The sequence below is a fragment of the Centruroides vittatus genome, unplaced genomic scaffold, assembly GCF_030686945.1.
Source record: "Centruroides vittatus isolate TY-2023 unplaced genomic scaffold, ASM3068694v2 contig_538, whole genome shotgun sequence".
Lineage (NCBI taxonomy): Eukaryota > Metazoa > Arthropoda > Arachnida > Scorpiones > Buthidae > Centruroides > Centruroides vittatus.
The window spans coordinates 584,696-611,187 of NW_027122316.1; the positions used below are offsets into that span (position 1 = coordinate 584,696).

The following is a 26,492-nucleotide window of genomic DNA, read 5'->3' on the forward strand; positions in this document are numbered from 1 at the left end:
AAGCCAACAAATTTTATTTTCTAATTGTTTCTAGGATATTTAGGTTTGGAAACGTTTAAAACGGTATAGGTTGCGTAATTTTTGGCTATCCATATTTACATTAAAAATAACGAGCAAATTATTTGATTATATATTTAAATTTAACCGTTCTATTACTTTGGACATTCGGAAACACAAGTAATTGATTCGATTTTGAAAATTACGTCGTCCAAATGCTCGCCTTCCCGCAAAATGCACCGCCGCAATCTGTCGACGTCAAGCCGAACAACGTGGGCTCTGCACCAAAGCTGCTCTCGTGTGCACCGTTTTGATGCACGCGTGTGAGTTATGTATTTGCCAACCCATTCGCATGCCACCAAATCGCGTCTGCACGAATAGTCCTTTGCGATGCGGGCTCTCTCACAACTGTATTTATCACCAAACTGTTGCCAAAAAACTTGCCAAACTAATTCTGTGGATTTAATTTATTTTAATAAACTTAAACGCAAAATATACATTATTGTACGGGCCATCTCGAAGAAGAAAATCCAACAGTCTTACCTCTTTGATTATATATATTCTAGAACAGTATGTTGCCAAATTAAAAATAGGTAGTCAATAATGATGTGTACCCTGTACAAAACATTTTGGGTTAGCTGATTGCTGTTTGAGCTGAGTCTATCAGCTCAAACAGCAATCTATTAGCAAATCAATTCATATATAATGACTGTGAGTTGAGCTTAAAACAGATTGAAATTTTAGCTTTGTTTCTGATTAAAAAAAAAATTTATTTTAAAACTATTAAATAATTCATTGTTTATTCTTATATTATTATTATTATTATTTATTTAATTTCCATTTATTAATAATTGAATTATTCCTTGAGAATTGGCCTTCTTTTCCCATCTGTTTATACAGCTTTATATATAAATGCGTTTCTTATTAATAACTTAGCTATTTTTTAAACTATAATCATAGAAAATTCTCTATTTTTAAATATAAAAAGTTAAAAAATTGTTTTCTGGAACATTATCGTCAGGAAAAGGAAATCTGTTCCATCAAATACGTCCAATATTTAATTAAAAACGTCGAGAATCATTAAAACGACTTCTTATCAAAAATTGTTAAGAATAATAATTTTTTTAACGATTTTGTTATCTTATTTGAGCAAATATAAATTAATTTTGTAAATAAGCTTATCGAGAAACTTTAATTTGTTTCTTATATTCAGAATTCGCTATCCTTGTACAATATAATGGAATAATAATATTTTTTATATTAAAAATTACTCCTCTAGTGAATATAACTCGTCAAACGTATTACATTTGAGTTAATGTTACCTCAGGTGCCAAGATGGTGGCTTGCCTCTGATTCCAGAAAGGAAACAGTGGGACACACGTTCTAACCTATCCTAATAATTTGGTTGCTAATAATTATGGTAACTTATTAGGCTAGGTTAGGTTTAGAACGAGTGTCCCACTGTTTCCTTGCTGGAATCAGAGACAAGCCGCCATCTTGGCACCTAAGGTAACATTAACCCAAATTGGTATGCCACTTAATGCATATTAACTCCATTTTGAGAATTATTAATTTAATGTACTTTTTTTGTTTTTCTATTAAATCAAAAGCATCTAGTTATATTTCTTAATTTAACAAACAATTTAACATTTGATATTTTATAAAAAGCAAACTTCGAGATAAATATATTATACGAAAATTTGAAATAGGCCTAAAGGAACGTATTGTTAATATTGTTGCGGTAACCTTAATCGTCGAAGAAAATATTCTATATAATTCCTATGTTTCTGATTTAGTTACATTTTTTTGCTTTGTTTGTATTATTATTTTAGTACTTTGAATTCAGGTTGATCTTACGTAGATGAAAAGGTAATTAATATACTGTACGTAAACATTAACCGATGCCTGAATTAATATAAACTAAGCTGCTGGATTTTTGGGTCATCTAATTTATTTATCGGCCAAATTACATAATTTGATTAATGAAAAATTAACATGTATCTGGCAATTCAGTTTTATAACAGCGAGGTCGAGGCCGAAGTTTTAAACGCAAAAATGTGTTCGTCGGACGTTTGGCACCCCTTTCTGTAAGCCTAGAAGTTTGACAATGGAATGTCGAGCACGATTCCACCGACTTTCCAAACGTCATTGTCAAACTTCTAGGCTTATGGGAAGGTGGCACCGAATGTTCGACGTACACGTTTTTGCATTTAAAACTTCGGCCTCAACTTCACTAATATTAAAGTCATTCGGAAATAAAGAAAATAAATTGAAATCAAGCAGAATATTTCATTTTATTTTAAATTTCAAATGGAGATTTATTGTTATAAGTGTCGAGGCCCGGTTTGGAGGCATAGATGCTGGGCCCATTCTTATCCAAAAGCCATAAAATATGCAAATGAAATCAATGAAATGAATAAAAGCAGAGTTTTTACCATTTATTTAGCAAATGAACCTTCAATTTAAACCATTTTATATCATGTTTTTTTTTACATAAAAGACTAAATTTTGAGGTTATGGCTCTGAATTAAATGGGTTCGTTATTGTTTCCCGTGTATCTAGGCCTAAAAATCTTTGGTTAAACATAAACGATTTATATGAATTTTATATAATTTTTCGGATATGAAAATAAAATGAAACTGTGTTATTTAAATGAAAAGCTTTGTTTTTGATTTTTCTTTTCATTTAATGGCTTCTTAATTGGTGAAAGTTGTTTAACTACTTAAAAATACCATCAAAATGTTAAAGTTTTAAATTACATTAACAGAAATTGTAACGAATAAATTTGTAATGAATTCTAAATTGGTTATTTCTCTAAGTATACTGTACACAACATAAAAACTACAACCTGTACCGACTTATTCGATTGAAAATGTTTATTCGCGTACCAAACATGTAGATGGTCAATACAGATCGTTTACTCGTGCGTTTTAGACGAGTTAATACATTATTTATTAAAATATTAAAACATTCTATTATTATTTTTTAATATTTTTGTATATGTAATTTTAAACAGTTTCGTAAATTGTATGAAAAACTTTTCTTATATTAGAGTTTACACTTGTGAAAAATTTGTCTTTTATAATTGCAATTTAATTAAGAATGTTATAATTTATCTCCAGGCTAAGGAGAGTAACTTTAACACATGGACGTGGACGGCAATCTCCTTGTTTTAACAGCTGCGTAGGTCAGTTAGCCCGAAGATGCTCATTTAACACAGTCAAAAATGTTTGCTTTCTTATAAATTTGTGCTGGAAATTGGTTTCATTTGCTTTATTTACTAAGTAGGCCTATGCTTGGTTTCCAGTAGTCGACGAAATGACGTCAGTAGTGTCGTCATTATTTATATTGCATATATTTTAAATCCGAATGATGCAAAATTATCAATTTATTCAAAATTTGTTCTATTAGAATAAGTATTAATGAATAAATTATAATACTTTGTTATATTTTTTCAGTTATATTCAAAGGTGTAAAGTCGTTACTTATTAACATATCTTTTGAGCATTTGTTAGGCATTTTTAAACTTCTAATTGGCTCCATAAATTTGCTGTTATGTTTAAATATAAATTGAGATAGTTATAGTGTAGCATTTAAAAACTATTTCTAATAGCTTTGTTATTTAACTTTTGTTATTAAGCTTTTGTCTCAGACTTTTCCTAATGTAACTAAAATAAATGAAGTTTTAGATACAGATTTTACATTATACGGCTTCTGATATTGCTAATGTTCTCTTTATAGATTAATTAAAATATTAAAAAATCTGTAAAAAAATATAAGCCTGTTAGAGAAAGATAACATACGCCGCTGTCTGTCTGCATTACATAACATTATTTTGTGAGTACTTTTGACAGTATATGCATTGTTCTTCAGGAAGAATTGTTCATAGAAAACAAAACATTTGAAATAAATGGTATACAATTTATTTACTGTCGCACCAATGACACTGTGAGTTGTTTTATCACAAACCGTGTGATTTACAGCTTTGTGAGGTTAAATAGTGCTGTCCACACTTCTGGTATATCTAGTGTGGGCGAGTTATAGGGAGACATTGTTGAGATGTAAAGGAATTTCCATATGAATAATGTTTTTCAATCACCACGTCGTTTTAGAAGGAAAGTTTGTGACCATAGTGGCTCAAAGTTACTCTCTATCACTTTTTTAGTGGTAAAACCACCATATCTCGTACTATAATGTATGAGATATGGTGGTCTTTACTAAATAGCAGATTTGAAGAGAATTCATAAACCTCCAACTGTTTGATCATTTTTTATTGTGTTTCTAATTGACCTTGGAATATTATGCATGTAGGTGAATGGAAGGTATTAAGTAATTTTTTTTGTAGGGGTAGGTTAGTTAGGGGTGAATTTTAAGGTTGTAGTATGTTTACGTAACGTCTAGTCCTTGTGCAAACTTAGATGACAACTATTAAATTGACTTGGTCTCAAACTATTTAAGAGAAACTTGTAATAAACTAAATTCCAGTAAAGAAGGTTTTTATTTTATTATTTTCACATTAATTACTTCAAATAGGTTGATATCGTCTTTAATTCACATTCAGTTTGAAGCGGAATGCATTTACTTCTTTACCATTTACCGTGTACCTACTTCACTAAAAAAAACATCAGATAAATGTTAATTAAAAGTTATTTCGTTTACATATAATTTTTTAAAAGTATTAATTGATTTAATTATACGTCGTTTCGGAGAAATAAACTTTTGCAATTTTCTTTTTGATCAATACTTTTACAACGTGTTTTCCTTTTTAATTAATGAATCAAAAAAATATATATCTAAGACAGGTGTTCCTACAGTTTTAATTAATTGCATTCTCCTTTAAAAAATATTTAATTAATTACAGTATAATAATTCGATTTTTTTTATGTTACTTATTCTAATTTTTACATTTATTTTTTCTTTAATGTTTTTTTCTGCATTTTATTTTATTTTTGGTTTGCGTTTCCTATATTATAATTCAGTTAATCTGTTTAATAGTAAGTCTAGTAATCCAGTTATAACAGTGCTTGGTAGCTAGCATGAAGAATGGAGCAATTGCATCCTCCTGCTGGACTACTAATATTCGTGTTTGAACAATTGAAACTTGAATAGTTTACTTTTACGCTTACATAAGGACTGTATAGGTATTTGTCGTGCAACACGCACTTCTACGACACGGTTTCGCTCTAATGTGAATCGAAAATTTGACATGTAAACACCCTGTATCGGGTGCTTGAGAAATTGTAGAAGTAAACAGATTTATAGATTGTCTGTTTGTGTAAGATGGTGCCTGTGGAGTCAGTAGGCTAAGCCACTGATTTGAAGTTCAACTTGTAGAAGTTCAGAAAGTCTGACTCTAACACTCGCCTCTAAATAATAATTTAAAATACGTTACGTTAACTCGGAATGGCATTTTATCCTACGAAATGAATCATCAGACTACTTTTTAAGCATTTTTTTAAGTGAAATTCCTATTGGAAGAAAGTATTTGTCTTTTTTCACAGTTTTTTCATTACTGCCACTTTCATCTTTGTCTTCAACTATACTCTTTGACATCCAAAGTGTTTTTATCTGTGGTTATAGTAAAGTATTCAAAAACACTGGATTTAATTAGTGTCAACTACTGAGAAATACAATGTCGAATAGTAAAACACTCCAAAAATACTTTAAAAATTGCATTCATGCAATTTTTAAGGTATTTTTGGAGTGTTTTACTATTGGAGTGTTGTCCTTACAGGAGACTCCTATAACACAAGATAGGAGGTTAATATAAAGTACATAATAAACAGCAGTCTGTTTATTATGTACTTTATACCTGGTGTTACAAACGTGGAGAAAACTGGAAAACTCCACGTGGCCGGCTCGTCCGAGCGCGGCACGAACCCGCGATCGAACTCCCAGTGTTTAGCGACATTTCTGCTCTAATGAACATAAAAACTAAATTATATAAACATTTAGAATTTAAATTGTACTTTAGGAAAGTATAGTTTATCCCTCTAAAGTGAAAATTGTAAAGGTTTTTCTTCAAGTTTTTAAAGAAAGCAGTTTGAATTGTAATATTTTAAATATTTAAAAAAAAAATTTTAGTAGGGAATAGTACTAATAATTTTGGCCAGGATAATAAGTATACACACAGAAAATTTATAAAAAATTTTAGAAAAGACAATAAAGGGTAAGATGCAAAGACAAATGCTATATTTATGTAAAATGGGTTCAAACAGTAGATCATTTTTGAATCGTTTGAAAAGTATTACGATATATTTAACTTTATTTTGTAAATTTATACATATTATACAGGATGTTTATAAGTCCTGGATAGTTTTCAAAATTTTATTGCGTAAACATTACGCAGTGTATGATAAAAAAGTATATTTTGTTATGTTTCATGCAGTTACTAGTTATGTTTGTAGTCCCTTGTATAATTTAATCATTCAACTTCAACACAAGTGCTTATAATACAGATAAATAATATTCATAGTTGCATTCTCCTAATTTCATCTAAATTATCCTACAATAGCAATACATGATATATATAAAAGAAAAGGTTGATTACTGTATTTTTGTGCATATAATCTGTAGAAAGTTGCTAGAACAAAAATAAAACTTCTACATAACCTGTCCTACTGCATACTCTGTGCCTATGGGTGTAGTTACTACACCGTGCGTACAAATTCGTAATTGCAATATTAAGTTCTAGCTTCATTCTCCCGACTCCATCGTGTGAAAAATTTAAACACGCCAATTACTAACAAGATAAAGTGTTCATTTTTTTTTAGCTAAAATGTTTTTCGAGTCCAAATATCTCATCATCAGATCTCAAAGTGTTCCAGTTCAAATATATTCCACAGCTGTTTCTAACACAAAAGTAAAAACATGCTCTTGAATTGTCTTTTGAACACAAATAATCTGTAGATTATGTGCATGAAAATACGGTAGTTAATTTTTCAAACATTAAATGTTACAGTAATTTGTATGTGATACTTATTTAAAAACTTTTTTGAGTATGCCATTTGCGTTAAATAACCATATCGCGATAGAAACCTTACAATGCGGTGATATTTTTAATTTTTGAACATTTTCTTCATTTTAAATTTGTTTATGTAATATATATGAAAATATAAAAACTGTTTTTTCTGGTAAATATGTTTAATTAATGAGTACGAGCAGTTTCGACAGTATATAGCTGTAATATGGTGGATGGAATGTTATAAATCTGGAGAGAGAACACATTTTTAAACTGATCTTTGCACACGAGCATGGAACATAAAAATTTTAAAATAAATAATTATACACCGTTACAAAATAAATGTAGTGTATGTGCACAAAGATCAATTTGAAAATGTGTTCTATCTCTAGATTTATAATGTTCCGTCTGCCATATTATCTGAAGAAGACGGTTATATACTGTTGAAAGTGCTCATACTCGTTAATTAAATGTATTTACTGGTAACGCCAATAGATAAGTGTTCATATTTTCGTTTATTTTTATTAAGTGGTGTCGCTTGTTGTTTTTATCTTATGAATTTGTACATGTTTTTCCTTTAAGCTTTGTTTTCTTAGATAAAACAGACTTCTTTGTATCTCTTCTTCACTCTTTTCTTCTCTAAATTTTTAATTTGAAGCTTCTTCTTAATATAATACTAAAAATATATGTATACAGTATATGGCGAAACCTTGCTTAACGAGCATAATTTGTTTCGGAATCTTACTCGTAATGCGAAACACTCTTTAAGAGAAACAGTTTTTCCCATAGAAATTAATGTAAAATACGATAATGTGCGTTCCAAGCCGAAAAAATACTCAAATATTTTATGTATAATGTTTATTTCGAAGAAAAATTACACAATATACATTGGTTAAGAAGCGTGAATCATCTTTGTCTTTTCTTCTAGCACAGAATGAACCAACCTGGAATGCGAATTTGATTTGCAAAAAACAAAAAAAAATCACAGATAATATGTCTGATGAAAGATGCCAAACAATATGCCAAATTCTTGGGCTATGTAAAGGCTATAATTAAATATTAGAAATTAATTCATTTGACTAGATGTAGGCAGTTATGCTACCATCTCGTATTAAATTTAGGGTTAATGTTACCCTAGGTATCGAATACGGCGCTTCCAGTAATCTCTATGGCGTGTTTATCACATAACGGGCTACGATTGTCGATATTTATACCTAATATTTTTGTGAACACAAGTCTGGAAAAATGTGTGATCACGAGTGACTCTAAGATGCTAGCGGAACGACTGCTAAACACAGACCGACGGAGCATGCACACAATCTGGGATTTCTCCTCTCCTCGTCACTCGTTATGCGAAACATCACTCGTTAAGTGATATATTTATAATTAATTTATAATGCTACATTATAAATTAATTATAAGCTGTATATTTATAATTAAGAAAATATTCGGTATTTTATGTACAAGTAGATGGAATGGCTTTTATATATACAGTATTATATATTATATTGGCTACTTATGTATGATCTGTTGCAGTTATATGGCTTTTTCTCAAGGCATTTTTTAAAGTTTTAAAATTTAGAGAGAATAAATCCAACTGGAATTTTTACTTGAAGCAAAATAACTTCCTAATTAAGTTTTAGAAGTGCCCATACTCCTTGAAGAGAATACTAGAGCATGAAGGCACTAGAGTTTTCTAGAAACTTTTATACTCTAAAGCTTAGTTCACACTGAGCGCGATTCACTGGCGAAAGCGAAAAACAGAGTGAATATCACGTCAGACATGACGTCGTTTCCGGCGAATTTTACCATTTCGCGAATCACTTTTGAAGTTCGGAACCGTCGAGCTTTTTCGCTATCGAAAAAAATTTCGCACCAATCGTATTCCCGCTAGTTGTCATGTGGTTATTGTTTTCAAGATGGCTACAAAACCTTTTTCACGCAATAGAGTAAATGTTGTAATTACGAATTTTTAATATTTCTCTCACCCAGCATCGTTTCCTTTTCGTCTTATCTTTCTTTCTCAATAAATAAACAAACGTGGTTAACGACAGAATATCGGAGGCGGCCATTTTGTTTTTCGAAATGACGTTTTCGCTTGCTTGTAAATGATTTGCTGCTTAAAATTCGCAATCGCTTTTCGCTTTTGGTTGTATGGGTCAGTTTCGCTAAGCGAATAAAACTTGTTTTTCGCTTTCCTCATTCGCTTTTGCTATTCGATCAGTGTGAACTAAGCTTAAGAAAAGCAGTCTGAATTGAATTTACATTTGAAGAGCTTTTTTAAACAAGCGTGCTACTAAGAAAATATATTTTTTTATTTTCACATAATTATGTACACACATATGTAATGGGTTGTTCGAATAGACAAAGAATTACCGTTATAAACAAAAATCCAGTTATCCGGATATTCTGCACGTCGGACGACCCGAGGACCCCATTAATTCAGATTTGCATTACCGCGTCGAAGCATTATACTCGTACGCTATTCATTTTATAAAATTTCGAAAGAATAAAATTATTAATTAAGTATTCGAATAAGGCAACCGTTCGGTCTCTATAATAATTAAATTAACCGATTCGGACGACTCCGTAACTCGAAAATATCGAATTAAAAATATATACGAGCGGAACGAATTACGTTTTCTTTAATAACTTGCATAATCGTCTATAAATTGTCGCCAAGATTATTAATTTTAAGATTTAAAATATTCGGGACCGATTCGTTTATTTACCGTTCCGTAATCGGAGTCGGAATAGTTTAAATCGAAAAAAATTAACGAAAATTACGATTTAAAATATCTTCGAAACCATTTATATCGCGCTAATTATTAAAAAATTAATTAATTAATTTAACACAAAAGGTTTGTAGTTGTGATTATTGCATTTAATTAATTTATAAAAATTTAAATTTATAATTTGCATTGATAAAGATCAGATTTAATTAATTTAGTAGGGCAGAATAATAATAATAATCTTTTTTAATAACCGAGCCGAAGTAAACATAAACACGAGCGCGAAACCGAGGAAGAATTGCAAGTGTTGGAGTGTAGAATCACAGATGGAAATATTGATTGATACTAACAGATGGCAGCACCACTTTATCTCTGCACCGTACAACCAAATATATTGAGTGGTGCATGTCTAAAGCGGTAGTCATGAAATTAGGTGTGAAAATAAATTCAAATTGTTGCAACAATCTTATAATATCTACCATAAGAGTCTCTAGATGTTCATATTTATCATCTATATATTTAGTAGATAATATATAGGCCTAATAACTATAAACTAAAGGTTAGTTAAAACTTTTGTAATGTAACATAAAAAAAATATAATAATTTTATTTTGAAAATAAATTTTTTTTTTTTTCTTTCTTTCCATATCCAAAGTTTCTCTTTCTCTCTCTTATTTTTTATTTTATTTTATAAAATCTTTTAATTATTAAATTTATTTATCAAACTTTTGATATTTTATAATATATTAATATAATATATATTTATATTTTAATAAATAATAATAATAATTTAAAATATATATATATATATATATATATTAATTTCTTAAATAAATATATATGCACTTAGTTTTATTAAATAAAATTAATATTTTATTTTATATTATGTATAATTATAGATATATATTGTATTGATTATATGTATAAGACTTAAATAAATATAAAATATAATATAAAAAGGTGCTTGTATATGTATATATGTGTGTAATTATTTATTTATTTATTATATAGAATGCATTTTTTAATATATATTTAGTTTTTATTATATATATATATATATATATAAGGATAAAACTTAGTTCTATATTACATACGCGCATATACAATATATATTCATATGCATAAACAATAGATGCAATATACACATGTACAGTACACACTTTATGCAGTATACTGCATGTGTTTAAAGTATCATTTATATATAGTAATATTCCAAACGTACGTGCATATATATTGCATAAAGTGTGTACATATGTATATTGTACGTATGTATTTATGCATATGTGTGTATGTATAGTAATATAGAGCTATAAGTTTTAAAAAGTATGTAAGCTATAGATGTTATTTTACGTACGTGCGTATATTACGTCTATATATTGTTTTTATCTGTTTATAAACTTATTTATTATAATGTATAATAATTTAAATATAGTTATCTAAATATAATAATTAGAAATAATGAAATTTCTAAAGCTTAATTTAAGATAGAATTTAAATTAAGTAATTTGTTTAATTTATATTTTTAATTTAAATATTTGTTTCTCTTGTATTTTTAAATTTGATTATTTAAAAAATCTCTACGACTTTTTTGTATTTATATTCGAGAATACTAATGTATAGATTTGGAGGAAAATCGTTGTTAATAATAATTTTAATATTCTGCTTTAATGTAACGAATGAGTCTATTTATTGCCCAGTTTAAAATGATATACGGTGCTAACGAACTTACAAATTAGAGAGGGGGGGTGGCCGCAAATATTTCGTTCGTTCGATATATACAAAACGTAGGCTTATTTCTGTCATTTATAAGTACGTTAAATGTCTATGGGCCAGATTAACGTGTGCCAGTGTCTATAGTAAATTAACCATGCTTTTGTATCGAATGATATGAGATACGAAAGTTTACATCTCGCAGTAGCGGGTTAAATATGAAAAATATTTGGCGAGTAAGAAATCCACAATATAAAAGCTACGTTGATAAGCATAAAGTTTAATTAAGTTAAAAAACTTATCTGTAAGTTACTTAAAACTTGTCTTTAGGAGATTATACATTTTGAAATTCTCTTAAAGACGAGTCTCGGTAACTCGAAAACGGCGGCAATGTAGATTTTATTGTACGAAATATTATTCTGTATAGAAGTATAACTAAATTCCGTAATAAATGTTTATAGTTCGGCCGACATTTTTGAAATAACTGATTTTTTTTCCCGCCGAATGCGAATGAATGCATACGCACGTATACGTGTGCAAACACAAATTATATAAGCTTCTGTATAGATTTACTCAGATTTGTGCAATGAGTCATAATTATATATCTGTCAACAATTATATTGATTTGTTATGTAACCCAAATATAGATAATTGCTTGCTAGATTTACTAGATTATGTATTAAATTTGATATAATTAGACTAGTAAATAATTTAACAATATATAGATTAGCGAGTAATATATTTCTCTTAATTAGTGTAGTATATAATATTCGTATATATAAATTAGCGTAATATTTTATAAAATATACAACGTTCAAATTTATATTCTTGAAAGTCTAGTTAAGCTGTATAGTAGCTTAATACTACGATTTGAATTTTGACTTATTAGTGTTGGTATATTACTATTACGTGTAGTTTTATTAATAAGAAAATACTAAACACATATACCTTTCTAGCATAGAAGTTTAATAAAACAAATCTTTTCAGCTTGCTTGAGAAATCTTAGAATTATTATTACAAAATTAATTTAAAAAAAGAGTTTCTATCTTATGGAGCGGTTTCAGCTTGGGCAATTATCATTTATTAATATCCATCTAATGCAAGGAACTGTATTGCAGATGGTAGGACAATAATACCAATGAATGAACGTTTCATAATGAAACAAAGAGTACACAAATGTAAATGTAGTACATACAAATTGGTGCTGTTACAAATTTTGTTCGAATTCACAATCCCCACACTCGACGTGGGCAACGATCGAAGGAATCTCCGGCGCACCCTCTCAAACATCGGGTATTTCCCAGACCACATCTGCCGTAGCAAGAATTCTGGCTAACAATCTTTCCAGGTCATCCATGGTGTCTTATTAATAATGCTTTTGATATGTCCCCAAAAGAAGTTTATATTAGATGGCTTGTACTAACTCGGGATTACATTGGTGAACACAGATTCCTTTTCGAAAGTTGTTTCATTTCAATCTTTCTATACGCTCCTAAAGTTTGAGACCGACCAAGTGTATGTTCAATATGTGAACAAATACTGATTAAAATTACCTTTTTCTCAATACTTGAATTACAAACACACTTTAAGAAACATTTAAAGTGTGTTCGTGAACAAATATTTTTGATTGTCGTCAACTTGTTAATCCTTATGTTAAATTTCTTTCGAGGGAAACTTCTGTTACAATGCATTAATTTTCAATGATTAAGATGAAAAATTTTATAATATTACATCTGGATTTTTATCCTATTTCATTCAAATAGATGATATAAATCTCTTTCTTTTATTAAATCTGGGCAGAAGAAAATTTCAAATGATCCCAATCTCCCACAGGGATCATTTTCATGTCTAAATTGTTTAGTAAAAACGACCTACTACTACTTTTATTTTACTTCACTTTAAGAGAGTTAATGTTTTAATACTTTGAATAAACTTAGTTTTCTCGTTCAGAAACGTTAAAAACGTTTCCAAGATTGATAAATACAAGGTGCGATCGAAAAGTTTTGGAAATTGGACTACAGAAGGTGTTAGAATTGACATCAGAATCCTCGTCACGATAGGGCGGCACCGTCGACTTTCTGCTATTGACTGCTCGAGTTTTGTAGTGATTCGTTCACTAGTATTCGAGTAACAGTTGATTAGACTGCATGATTTTTGAAGTATTTGGTTTTGAAATTTGTAATGTTAAAGAACAAAGAACCTACATTAAATTTTGTTGGAAACTTTGGAAAAGTAGCATAGAAATGTTTCAAATGCTGAAAACAGTCTTTGGTATGTTACCATGTCATATTTGAACGTATATGAGTTGTATTAAGAAATTTAAAAGTGGCCAAATATCGATTGAAGAAGATCCAAGGCCAGAAAGATGTTCAATAGCCATCGCAGACAAAATTAAAGAAGACACTGTTGCCGCTATTCTCTGGTATCCCAATACATGCATCATTGATTGGGATGATGAAGCGAGATGTTCAAGTCTTCTGCTAGTTCTTGTATAGTGATTTGAATATACCCTCTAGTTGGGCAATAATGTATTCTTTACTTTTATCTGTGGTGGCTGTTGAAGGTCTTCCTGGCCTTAAAGTATCATAAATGGATATTCTGTCAGTTTTAAATTTTCTAAGCTATTCATAACCTTCATTTTAAAACCAAAAATTGCAAAAATCACAGTCATTAATCAAGTGTTACTTGAATACTAATAAACAAATCGCTATAAAATTCAAGCTTGTTTATAGCAAGTTGTGCCTCTCCACCATGGCAAAGATTCTGATGTCGATTCTAACACCCTCTGCGGTCCAAGTACCCAAACTTTTTTATTAAATCTTGTATATAGGGATTTATACCATTAAAATGGTATAAATTTTTATATTTGTGAACTTAGGATACACTAATGTTGATTATATCTTAAAAGTGGAAATAAATCTACTTTTTCCATCGAAAGGAGTGTTCCTGTATGATTTGTTCTCAATAGCAACTTTATGCTAAGTTCCAAAGAACATACAACTAATTGAAAGAACAGTAAGCAATCAAGTACTAATAAATGATCCATTTAAAATTTAGCAAAGTTATAACCCAAAAAAATCCATTAATATTTGGTTAATACTACAAATTTCACACAATATTCTTCCGAATATCGTCAAAACTTAATTGACAAACTGATATTGATGCCAATTATATGTATAGTTTCTCAGTATTTAACATAATTAACATGTACTAAGTAAAGTGTTTGTTAGTATATATTATGTTTGCAAGGAAAAAGCTATTGTACTAATAAAAAATTAATAAATAGAATAATAATGCAAAACCATGGATAAAATATATTCTTAGAACTGTATAATAAACAATAAAACAACTTTTTCTTGAAAGCAGATACAGTGGACCTTCGTTATAGTGCTGCTCACTATACCGCGCACTCGGTTATAGCGCGAGCGATGTTTGCGACGCGATAAGCTCAAACACGTTTATACAGGTCCGTGTGGCATTAGTGAATAGTGCATTTTATTGTTACTGCGTATTGAGTAATTGTGTATGTATTGAGTTCCTGAATGTATTTTGAATAGTGTTTAATTATTGTATGCATGATGAGTAAAAGAAAAGCTTACAGTGTGAAAGAAAAGCCTGACATTATTGCCGCGTTACACTGCGCCGCTCGGTATAACGCGGTTCACCTTATAACACGGGTGTTGTTTCCCGCCTGACATGCGCGTTATATCAGGGGTCCACCGTAATAAAATTTTGAGCGAGAAACCTTCGACTTTTACAACACTCGTGAAAGAGGTTGGCACGTGATATTACAGTATAGATCGCAATAAATGTGTTAATTTACTGTCTAGAAGTAATTTAAATTGGTTAGCAATGTCTTTAGTTTTCTCTCAAGTCCATTAAAATATGATCAAAATTGTAATAAATTTATAATGAAAAATTTAATTTCATCCAAAACTAAGTCTTTGTTAAATAGTTAGACCACTCTAGCCTAAATAAAATTTAAAATAACTAATAATAGTTTAACTATAACCTTGTACAATTCTTATTACAATTTTTACAACTGCTTGTTCGGAACTTGGACGAGTCAGTTTATGTACAAGTTCTTGATTATAGACATACGCACAAATACAAGGTGTTCCTCTCAAACATCCCCAGTTTTGAACTGTCCTGTAAAATCCATTTGTTCAGATATGTGAATAAAATGTGTTGGAGAATGTTGGTCAAGTTTCACATGCATACACTTGAAAGGGCCACTGCTGATGCGCAGTGGCCATCTAGACCTCCACCGCTCCAAGTCTAGGTTGCTGGGGCCCCATTTCTTGCTCAGCCCATCACCTAACATCATCTCTAAGAATTTTTTTCTTCGTGTGTATGCTACAAAAGTGCAAGATGTGAGATTCTCATGTACAAGAGTTGCAGATGCCATTAACAGTGTGGCTATATGCATGCAGGAGTATATGTGGAAATTACTGATTTGATAAACAAATAAAAATCTTCCTAAAATTTTCTACTTAGTGTAAACTTCATTAAAATTTGGAAATTTATATTTTTATTATTTTATTCAATTTATATTTCGCTATTTTCATTTAAAAAATTTAAAATTTAAATGTTTAAATTTCAGTTTTTATAAAAGAAAAATGTATAGAGAAAACTGCACCTTTTCTAATCAAACTTTTATTTCCAGGTGAAAAAATTATTGCAAGATGGAGGCGGAAAAAGATTTAATTATCTTTCCGATATTGTAACTCACGTCATCGCCGATAATCCGGATAGTCCCGACGTGAGCGAAGCATTTGAACTATTTGAAAAACCTGTAGTTACGGTGAGTATTTTTTAAAATATGTTTTGTAATACACGGGACGTCCAAAAAGTTACCGTGCAGTCAAAAATTTCTAATGACGCGATATGTACAACATTGCATACGAGACCCGTAAGTCATACGTTCCACATTTCCACTTTTGTGGTGGATGGCGTTACTACTTGCTCATGGGCATTCTGATTATTGGACTACAGTTTTTGGAAGACTGCTGATTGCATACTCAACTGAAGTAAACTTAAGATGAAGATTGCCAAGTGTCTGCGTGTCTGCACTTTATAGTGTTTAGGAGACAACAGCAGTTACCGACACAGTTTCAAGTGCATTAAAATAATATGAATGTGCTTGAAGTATGTCACAAATCTTAGCTAGGCTACTATGATATGCAATGGCAAGGATGAGTTATGCTAGAATAGGTATAGATTCATTCTTGCCACTGCCTTTGCTAGAAAGTGAAAGAGGATGGTTATATGAATTTTTTGCTTCTTATGAGCATGTCTCCAGTTAACAAAAGAAGAAAATGCAGTCACAGTCTCTCCGTATATAAAGAAGATCCTATGGAAATAACAAAGATGTGTCCTTTGAGACAAGTCAATATACAAATTTATAACAAGATCTGAAGTATATCTTGTATTACTGATTTATGCTTTTTAATTATTCCAGAGCTCCATTCGGGTAATGTAAAGTTCTCAACCAAGATTATTGAAATGAAATTACTGTATTGGAAACAATTTTTGAAGACAATTCAACTGAATGTTTCTCTCCTACAGTTCATTACAGAGACAACCTGTAAGCAGATAGCTATTAAGCTATTTCTGCAATCGTCTCTTAGTAATAAATAGAATCTAAAAATAGCTCACCCTCTAATACCGTTCTTAGGCCCTATCTCTCTAAAATAGTACAATAAGAGCCCACTTAATGCTGATTCAATATAACGCGGTCTGCTTGAAGCCTAAGAAATGCTCAAAATTTACGCCGATTTAAATTATCGCGGCATTTCGTTGATTCATATATAATACGACTATTCCCAAACACGAACCAATTGGCAAAAGGTGGCAATTTGTCACGGCGCTGTACTTTCCTTAAATTTATGCTTGTTTTGTATAATTTTGGAAAAGAATTAACTTATAAATGCACATGAACGGAGCGTGAAAGATGTTATGGCTGGAAGTATCCAAGAATTCTCAACAAGAAGAGCCTATCGCTGTATCGATAGGTTGGCCAAATTGTCAACCTAGGAGATGTAGACGAGCAGGATATTGGGGAGTTACTGCAGTTTCTGTTGAGTCTTACGAACGACGTCCTTCAAGAACTGGCAGAACAAGGAATTCATGTAGAACTGGAAAATAGTGATTCTGAAAAAACGAAGAACCCAAAGAACTTGTTACAGATTTCCTTAGTAAAGGTTTGATAGCGATAACCAAAATTGTTGATCAAATTGTAATGAATGATCCAGATTTTCACAGGAGTGCAAAAGCGGAATGAGGCATTTTTGATGCGATCTTCCACTACCAACATTTGCTTAAGGAAATATTAAATTTTTATATTAATTTGCACAACAATATAACATATATTATTGTGCAAATTAATATAAAAATAACTTTAAATTATAGTAAAATTTGTTTATTTGTGGCAGTGGCATAGCGTAGTGGGGGCAGCAGGGGTGGCCCTCCCCGGACGGCACTTTAAGGGCGTTACAAAATTTCACAATAAATAATAATAATACTTAAATAGGGGAGGCGAAATTTTCCTCTGTCCTGGGCGGCTGACACCCACGCTATGCCACTGATTTGTGGTCATATGTTCCCCTTTCCCTATTTACTCTACGTTAAAATGACTTCATTTAATGCTGTTTCGCATAGCGCTTTGTCGTCTAGGAACGCATCCCTAGGAATGCGTTCCTAGACTGCTTATAAATTTAAAATTGTTCGAAAGCTTAAAATTTGATAGCTGTTGTGTTCGATTTCACCTGACGACAGTAACTTTATGCTACTGAAAGTACTAGCAAACATTCTCATTTTTAAAGTTTATTTTGGTAATGCCGCAACACTTAAGTGTTATTATTATATATAAGCAGATAGACACTCTGAATGCCAGCAAATGTAAGAAGCAATATTAACTCTGCAAATTACAGTGCCACATTGGAGAAGAGTCTTCTTGCAGTATTCTCTGGTGGGCTGATAGACAAAAAAAAAACATCCATTCTGTGCATGGATGATGGTGCTCCTTGTCACACTGCAATAAAGACCTGGAATTGGCTGGCACACAGGCAGCTTCAAACTTTTATCGGCTGATTAACTGGCCCATCCTATCGAACATATCTGGAATCTGTTGGATCATGCAATGTAATGTTTACAAAAACTCATTTTTTGTGAAGAACTTTTAGATTGTTTGCATGCCAAGTGGACCAACATCCCATAGGCCAAGATAGTAGAATCGGTTTAAGGCTTTGTGGTTTTAATGTGCTTTGTGGCATTAGTATCAGATAGATACCGTGAAATAAAAAGACAGTGTTTGAAAATAAAGGTGTCTAATTTACTCACGGATTATCTCTGTAACAGAATATAGCTAATCTGTGATTATCATTCACTACAGTAGTTTGATTTCTTGAGCTAATAATTAATTTTGCAAGCTTTTTATTTAACTTACTAGCAGTACCCGCCACACGTTGCTGTGGCTCAACTTCCCTCACATGGGGGAATTTCGAAAAATCCCTTCTTAGTGTACATTCTCTTGGTGTACGCTATTAAAATGCAAAAAAAAAACACGTCTAAAATAGTATAATAGAAGCCAAGTTCTTCACAGTAAGCCTTAATTTTGTCCCTCTCCCCTGCGGGATGGAATTTCGACATCTATATTTTATAAAAACACCTGCGTATTCGAATGCAACATTGCGTCAAAACTTCAAAGCAGTCGGTGAAGAACTTTCGGAGATTAGCTATTAGGAACAAACGGACATGTACGTTTTTATTCATATAGGTTGTGAAAAAAAAGTGTATTATGTTAATTTTTATGCATATAAGATTTGTTTATTACAATTATTGCTTGTATTACGAAGAGTATGTTATTTCGTAATTGTGTAAGAATTAAATTAATTTTTCTTATTGCAGGGTCGATGGGTGATTTCATCTGCACAATGTGGCGTTCTTCTTCCGTATCTTTTTCTGTTTGAATTTTAATTAACATTAAGATTTAATTTATTTAAAGAAGAATTAAATTTTAATTGTAATTTGTTAATTTGAATTCTATGCTATAATAATATTAATCTGTTCTGCATTATTTTTTTAATTTTATGAATTATAATTTTAAATTGCAAAAATTAGAAATTCTTCCGAAGTGTTAATCTCCGAAAATTATACGAGAAAAGTTCTATTGGGTTGCGATTTGAAAAAAATTGTAGACCTATAAATTCTCTCTGTTAAATTAGTTTTATCACGAAATCCTTAATAGTTTTCTCAGCATTAGCGGCTTCTCACCTAGTTTAGATCAATTATTTTCCGACATCGTCGCTTGCCCAACACAGGTATTTATGGCATCAAATATTTTCTAACTGTGAAATTACATTATGTTTATTAAATTATCAATATTAATGTTTCAATTGTCCTAATTTATGATTGTAAACATTAGAAATTAGTTTCACTTAACGAGAAGCTACCGTTTTTAATTAACGATAAGTGTGAATTTGCAATGTTTTGGGAAACTGGAAGGTAAATTTTATCAACAAATTTAAGCAAAAATCTAAATTTTAATAAGCAGTTCGTGGATTGAATTATGAAACGTTGAGGAATAAATTAACTTTTTACATTTGTGAGCGTATCAGTAGGAGTAATTAGACTTGTATGTAAAATATTTATATTGATTTATATACAATTTCTCGTAATATTTTGTGGTTTGACTCTGAAAATATTATAAAAATTTTATGCTTATAGATATATTTGCACATTCTGTTTGGTTTAATTGAAATTGCATATTTTTAATGTTACAATTGACTAGATGGGATAAAGCAATGCAAACACTTCAGTGATCTGACAAGGAATGTCTCCTGGAGTGTCTTTATATGGGAAGCTTGCCTCTATTTAGGTGTTAGTTACATGAAGAAAACCCACTGTCAGACATGTGAACAAATACCAGTGTTTAGTGGTTTTATCCAGTTGGCCACTGGTGGGCCATTAACATTGCAATCTTGTACTAGAATATTGTTCAGATAACTTATTTCTTAATTTTAGTAGTTTGACAAGTGTCACGTATATTCATAGAAGGCTATTTTTCTCAGTAAATGCATGAATATATCAGAAAATAATGTCATTTCTTTCTCATTTTTCCTTTAAACAATTTGTCTCTTCAACTTTTGTGGCCCGGAAAGCTTTATTTTAATGGCCATTTTGGATCGGCCAAGTCGGCGGTGGGGTAAAGTATGGAATGGATCTGACATACCTTGATTAGACCACTCGTGCGGATATCTCTACCATTTCAACTCTTAATAAAGCATTGTTTATATAGAAAAGTCGCTCTTTTGAAGAATTAACTTTTCTTTCTTGTAATATACAGGATTTTCCAAAATGAATGCTACCATTTTAAATTACTGTAATTATATTAATTAATATCTGAGAAGTGTGTGACCTACACAATTGATAGAGCAGCCATCCAAGTTTCATCCTTCGTCTGAACTCTAACATCTTTTTGTATACCACCTCTAGTAAGTGCCACACATGAAAATGGCGACTTTGCAACAAAGAAGGCAATTTGTGTTCTGCAGTTTGCGGAGTTGGAATCGCTCGTCATCGTGCAACATGAGTCATCTACGGGAGCTGTGGAATTGTGGCTGCTCTGGGAGGAGTGACAATTTTACAGATATGTTGTTGCGAGTGCAGGAAGAATTTGACTTTGGTTGGATTTGTGCCTCGTGACACGTGGTGCACACATTGAGATATTGTAATAGGCATAAGTGAAACTTGGACAGTTTCGATGTTTTAATGAAACATCGAAACTGTTTAATCTGAAAACATCGTAATGTACATTACGATGTTTTCAGATAATAATTAACATAATTATAGTAATTTAAAATAGTAGCATTCTTTTTGGAAGATCCTATATTTCCGTATATCCAGTATATCATTAACTTATTAAAAGTACATAAATTAAGTTAGATAGGTTAATTTTTAATTATAAAAATATACATTTAACTTCTATATATTTAATTATTGCAATTAAAATACAGCTAAGTCCAGCTGATGTGAGTTCTATCTGGGCAATGATTACCTATTATGGAGGAAAAGTGCAGTTGGAATTGGATTGTTGTTGCACTCATCTGGTTGCTGCCAAGCCATCTGGGGTAATTATTCAGTTTATTGATACGTACAATCTCTTGAACATGAAATATTTATATTTATTTTTCAATTTATTTATAGGCAAAATATGATAGAGCATTGCAAACTCAAGACCAGATTAAGATAGTCACACCAGACTGGGTAGTGGATTCTGTGAAAAATAAAATGCTGTGCGATGAGGATTTGTATCATCCAAGACTTCTGATTCTTCCAGAAACTGAAATATCGAAACAACAAGAATTAGTAAACGCTAGTACTGTAGCGGCACCCTCTTACGCCTTCTAGTTTACCCATAAACAAGTCGTCTCCGTTAAATATCGAGCGTCCGACTAGTTCTCCGATAACTTCTCTTCCAATGCATTTTTCTACGAGAACTGTTAGAATTCCGATGACTCACGATAACAGATTTCAGGGGAATATAACACCTGAAATAGCGAGAAGAATAATGGCGGAAAAATTGGAATCTCAAGGTTCGCTTTCTTCTGCACAGGAAGCTGGAAATTTAATTAAAACATCGTTTTTAACTGAACAGCAGCAACAACAGCAACAGTTATATATGCAAAAACAGGTATTACAGCAGCAGGCATTACAACAAAATCCAGATCAAAAGTTGGCATTGCAGCAACAGCATCTTCAAGTGCAACAGCAGTTACGTCAACCTCAACAGCAATCTCCTCAAGTACTTACACAGCAAAGATTACAGTGGCAACAAGTACAGATGCAACAACAACAACGAATGGCATATCTTCAACAACAACAACAACAACAGCAGCAGCAGCAGCAACAACAACAACAACAGCAGCAACAGCAACAACAACAAGCAACAGCAGCAGCAACAACAACAACAGCAACAGCAAACAACAGCAAATGAGACAACAGTTAATCCAGATGCAGCAGTATGGTAGACTTATGCAACAGCAATTGAATCGTCCACCTATGTTACAGTCTCCACAGCCTCAGCAGCAGCCTCCTCCTCCATCACCTCTTCCTCAGCCAGCCCAACAACAACAACCACACCTACAGCCACAACCACAGACACCAAGCCATATACAACAACAACAACAACATCTGCAGCAACAGCAAACTCACTTGCAACAACAACAACAGCAGCAGCAACAGCAGCAAGTATTACTGCAACAACAAAGGCTTCAACAACAGCATATACAACAACAACAGCAACAGCAAAATCAGCAAGCTCATATTCAACAACAGGTTCAACAGCAACATCTTCAACCAAATATACCACGTGCTATGCAACAACAAAAGCAGTTACAGTATCATCAGGTAGCATTTCAACAAAATCAACCAATGCATGGCCAACCACCGGTTCAGTGCATTAATCCACAACAGCAAATGTTGCAGCAGACAAGATTTAGACAGTTACAACAGCAGCAGTTAGCGATGCAACAGATGCAACGGCAGAAACTCCAACAGCAGTTACAGCAAATGCAGAAAACTCAACAGCATCAACAAACATTAATAAATAATCCCCAAGCACAAGCAACTGGACAGCCTCCGGTTGTTATGAAACCACCTCCTCAGTATCCATTTGGTGATCGTGTGATACCTCCTCAACAACTTACTGGTCAACCAAGATTACAGTATCCATCTCAAGCCAGGCAGATATCTCCCCAGCAACAACAGATTCCATGGCAACAATTTGCTCAACAGCAGCAAAAATTAAGGGCACAGTCACCGATTCAGCAAGGCCAAAATGTGCAATGGACCGTTGCACAACAGCAGAAAGATGAAATTCCGCCAACACCACAATCTGTTCAGTCGACTCAGCAACAGCTTGCTTGGCAACAACAACAAGCAGCAGCAATACAAGGGGAGCAGCGAGAAAATATACTGAGGCATCCTGTACCACAGTCTCTAGCATGGCAACAGAGCAGCAACAGCAACGACCTCCTTCTCAAGCAATGCCAAGAGAAGATAATCAGCAAATACAACAACAGCAGATACTTCAGTGGCAAAAGTTGAAGCAGTTGGAATTACAACGAAGACAGCTTCTACAACAACAACAGCAGCAGCAGCAGCAGCAGCAACAACAACAGCAACAGCAGCAGCAGCAACAACAACCTCAAACACATCCACAACAGTTAGCCTGTTCTGTTCAGCAGTCTTCCCCGGCCCAATTTTCCACCACGCACGGAGAAATCGTGCGACCTCCAGGAATTCCAAGGACACCGCAACCGACGGCCATACCAGCACAGTATCAACCGCCTGCAGCATCCCACGCCCAACATCCACAACCTACTCCACCACCCACGCCAATTGCTACAGCCCAAGTTACTCCTTAAGACAAAAACTGCTTTAGCAAATCTTTTAACTTACAGGTTGCAAGGGACTGGTCGGACGCATGAAGTAGTGGAAGGTAATCAAAGTGCAATTAGATCAACAATCACAGGGAAACCTGTAATTGTAAGTACCTTGTATTAATTACATATTTAAATTAAACTTTTTTTCATTCAGAGTCTCAAAAGTAAAAAAACAAACAGCATTAAAAAATATGATTTTTAAATATTTTAGGGTGCATCTGAAATTGGTGGACCTCCTACTTTACAGCAGGGTCAGAGTCCAATCAACCGTCGAGTGAGTGGCGAAGACATAATAATTCCCGGAACTCCCGTTCCCATAGAAGAACGTCCAGCAGTTCCGATACCACAGGTTCATTTTGTCGGTCACGATCCCCGTATTCCAGGTATTTAGTATTTGTTTACCTTTTGATGCTGGTTGCTTTGTTGTTTATGAATATGATACTTTTAGAAAGTAATCCATTTGAAATTCTTATTATTACCTATGTTGTTAATTGTGAGATATTTTATTAATATATGGAAGGAGTGAAAAGTCTCGTATCAAATTCACATTTCACAGAATAAATAGATGCTAGTGTCCTTGTTTACATATTACTGTACTCTTGTCATTAATCTGTTTACGCTCACCTGATACTTCATGCGGCTCATCATGGAGACTGTCGAATGAATCTTCAGTTCGTCGTCCATAAAAAATACTATTCACAACATCAGTCAAAGCAAATGAGAATTACTTGTTATAAGTTAGAATTTCACAGGCATACGGTATTCTGTTAAATTTACATTCGACCGAGAAAATAGACATCGGGACATTTTGATCCACCCTAATATATTTGTTAATGGGCAATTTTCATCTCTTTCAAATCAGCAATAGAAGCAGCCATTCAGTCAGAAGTATAAAGGCATATTTTGAAGCATACCTTTGCAAGACTTATTTCAAAATATGTCACCGTTTAAATGGCAATAAGTGACATTAATTCTTATTTTTAGATATGGGTAAAGAGAATTTAAGTAAGTACAGTAGACTCCCCTATAACACGGATTCGTATAGCACGGCTAAAAAATTGTGATCGGGTTCGCATAACACGCTAAAAGAGACTCGTATAACACGGTAAAAAGTCATCGCCGACTCGTATCGCGACAGGATTGGTCGAATCTGGACCAATAGGGATATTGTACAAACCGTCGAGTTTAAACTAGCACTGGACCTACTAAAAAACATTTATTATTCAATGGCCATAAAAAATTATATTTTTATTAATGATGTCTCCAGAGTTAAGTTATTTTTCTGCGAAAAATTCACCGATCAGGAAACACGCATCCGTCGTTCGACGAGCCGCTCCGCGACAAAAACAAGCTTAAGCAATGGCGTCGTCGAACGGTGCACACTCGTGTAAGTAATCCTACAATTTTTCGTTTTATAGCATAAGTTTATATGGATTATTCCCCAAAAATTATACGTGATTTGTAAATGTTGAGTCAAATTAGTCTAGAATCGATTAATTTTATGGAAGAAAACCTTTCAAACAGCCGTAACCCTAAACTGCACACATTGCCGGGCTGTAATTGGTTCATGTATTTAAGTGACTCGTACAACACGGATTCATATAACACGGAATGTATCTACCGTGTTATAGGGGCGGTCTACTGTATATTATCTTGTGCCCATTGCTATAATCTTTTTTTGTAATGAGTGGAATAATATATAGGGTCATCCATAGCTTTTGTAAAACAGTTTCATAGTAACAGAAGGAACGGATCTATACAACAAATAATTGAAATGTTTAGAACGCCTGATTAATTTTTGTTGATATCTATTGATTATTATTATTTTATTCACATCAGTATTTCAAATTCTCACGATATTTTCCTCATAATCATTTGACTCCTTTGTGAATTGAATTTAATTTAGCACTATTTTGTAATTAAGCATTTAATTTTTTTCACATGCTGTCTTTAGTACAGGAGAGAAACATTTAAATAAATCTCATCCCATTAAAGTAATGTATTTTGGTACTTTTAAAAAAATTCCTGCATGAAAAGAAGTCGCTTTTTCACAGAATAATGGCAATTAATAGAACTTGGGGATAAATTTTTAACTATTGATTGGATTGTGATTTTATTACTACTGTACAGAATGGTCCAAACATCGATTAACCACCGTTATTACTTAACAAATTTGCTAGTATAAGTAAATATGCATAATCCTGACTTTGTGACATGAATTAATGTATAAACTGAACAATAATGTAATCTTTTACATTAAAGTAGTACTTTTGTTTCTTTATTTAAAACTAGTGTCCGCCTGAGAGTAAAATGAGTAGTGACAAAGTTTCGAGAGTACTCTTGGATAGCTACTATCTCCCCGTATAGAGAGTGGTCAAATCCCAAGTGGTTGTGCCCAAATCTTCCTCTCGAACGGTGATTCTCACAGTTTGAATCTGGTTTGTATAACTGCGAGTACTCTCAGACATTATGGATTGAAAAGTGTTCAATGGTGAGAAGAGAGTAAAATAACTCTAGCGGACACCATCACCCAAGGGAGACTCCTTCAGAGTTACTATCACTGTCGGCTTTCAGATACACACGTAGCGTAAGGCTTTATCAGTTAAAATCGATAATTTGAATATTGTTTAACTGATGAGACCTTAAA

At 32.3% G+C, this 26,492-nt stretch overlaps 1 protein-coding gene across 1 annotated transcript in view; it reads left to right on the plus strand.

Annotated features, from left to right (window-relative positions):
* Positions 1-26,492, plus strand: part of LOC136978455 (PAX-interacting protein 1-like) — a 41,519-nt gene that overhangs the window by 1,562 nt on the left and 13,465 nt on the right. Inside the window, 10 exon segments of the mRNA XM_067274161.1 lie at positions 16,066-16,203; positions 19,308-19,351; positions 19,657-19,720; positions 21,416-21,529; positions 21,606-21,807; positions 21,809-22,326; positions 22,329-23,441; positions 23,444-23,656; positions 23,658-23,948; positions 24,057-24,228. Of these exon segments, the coding sequence (XP_067130262.1) occupies positions 16,066-16,203; positions 19,308-19,351; positions 19,657-19,720; positions 21,416-21,529; positions 21,606-21,807; positions 21,809-22,326; positions 22,329-23,441; positions 23,444-23,656; positions 23,658-23,948; positions 24,057-24,228 (2,869 nt within the window).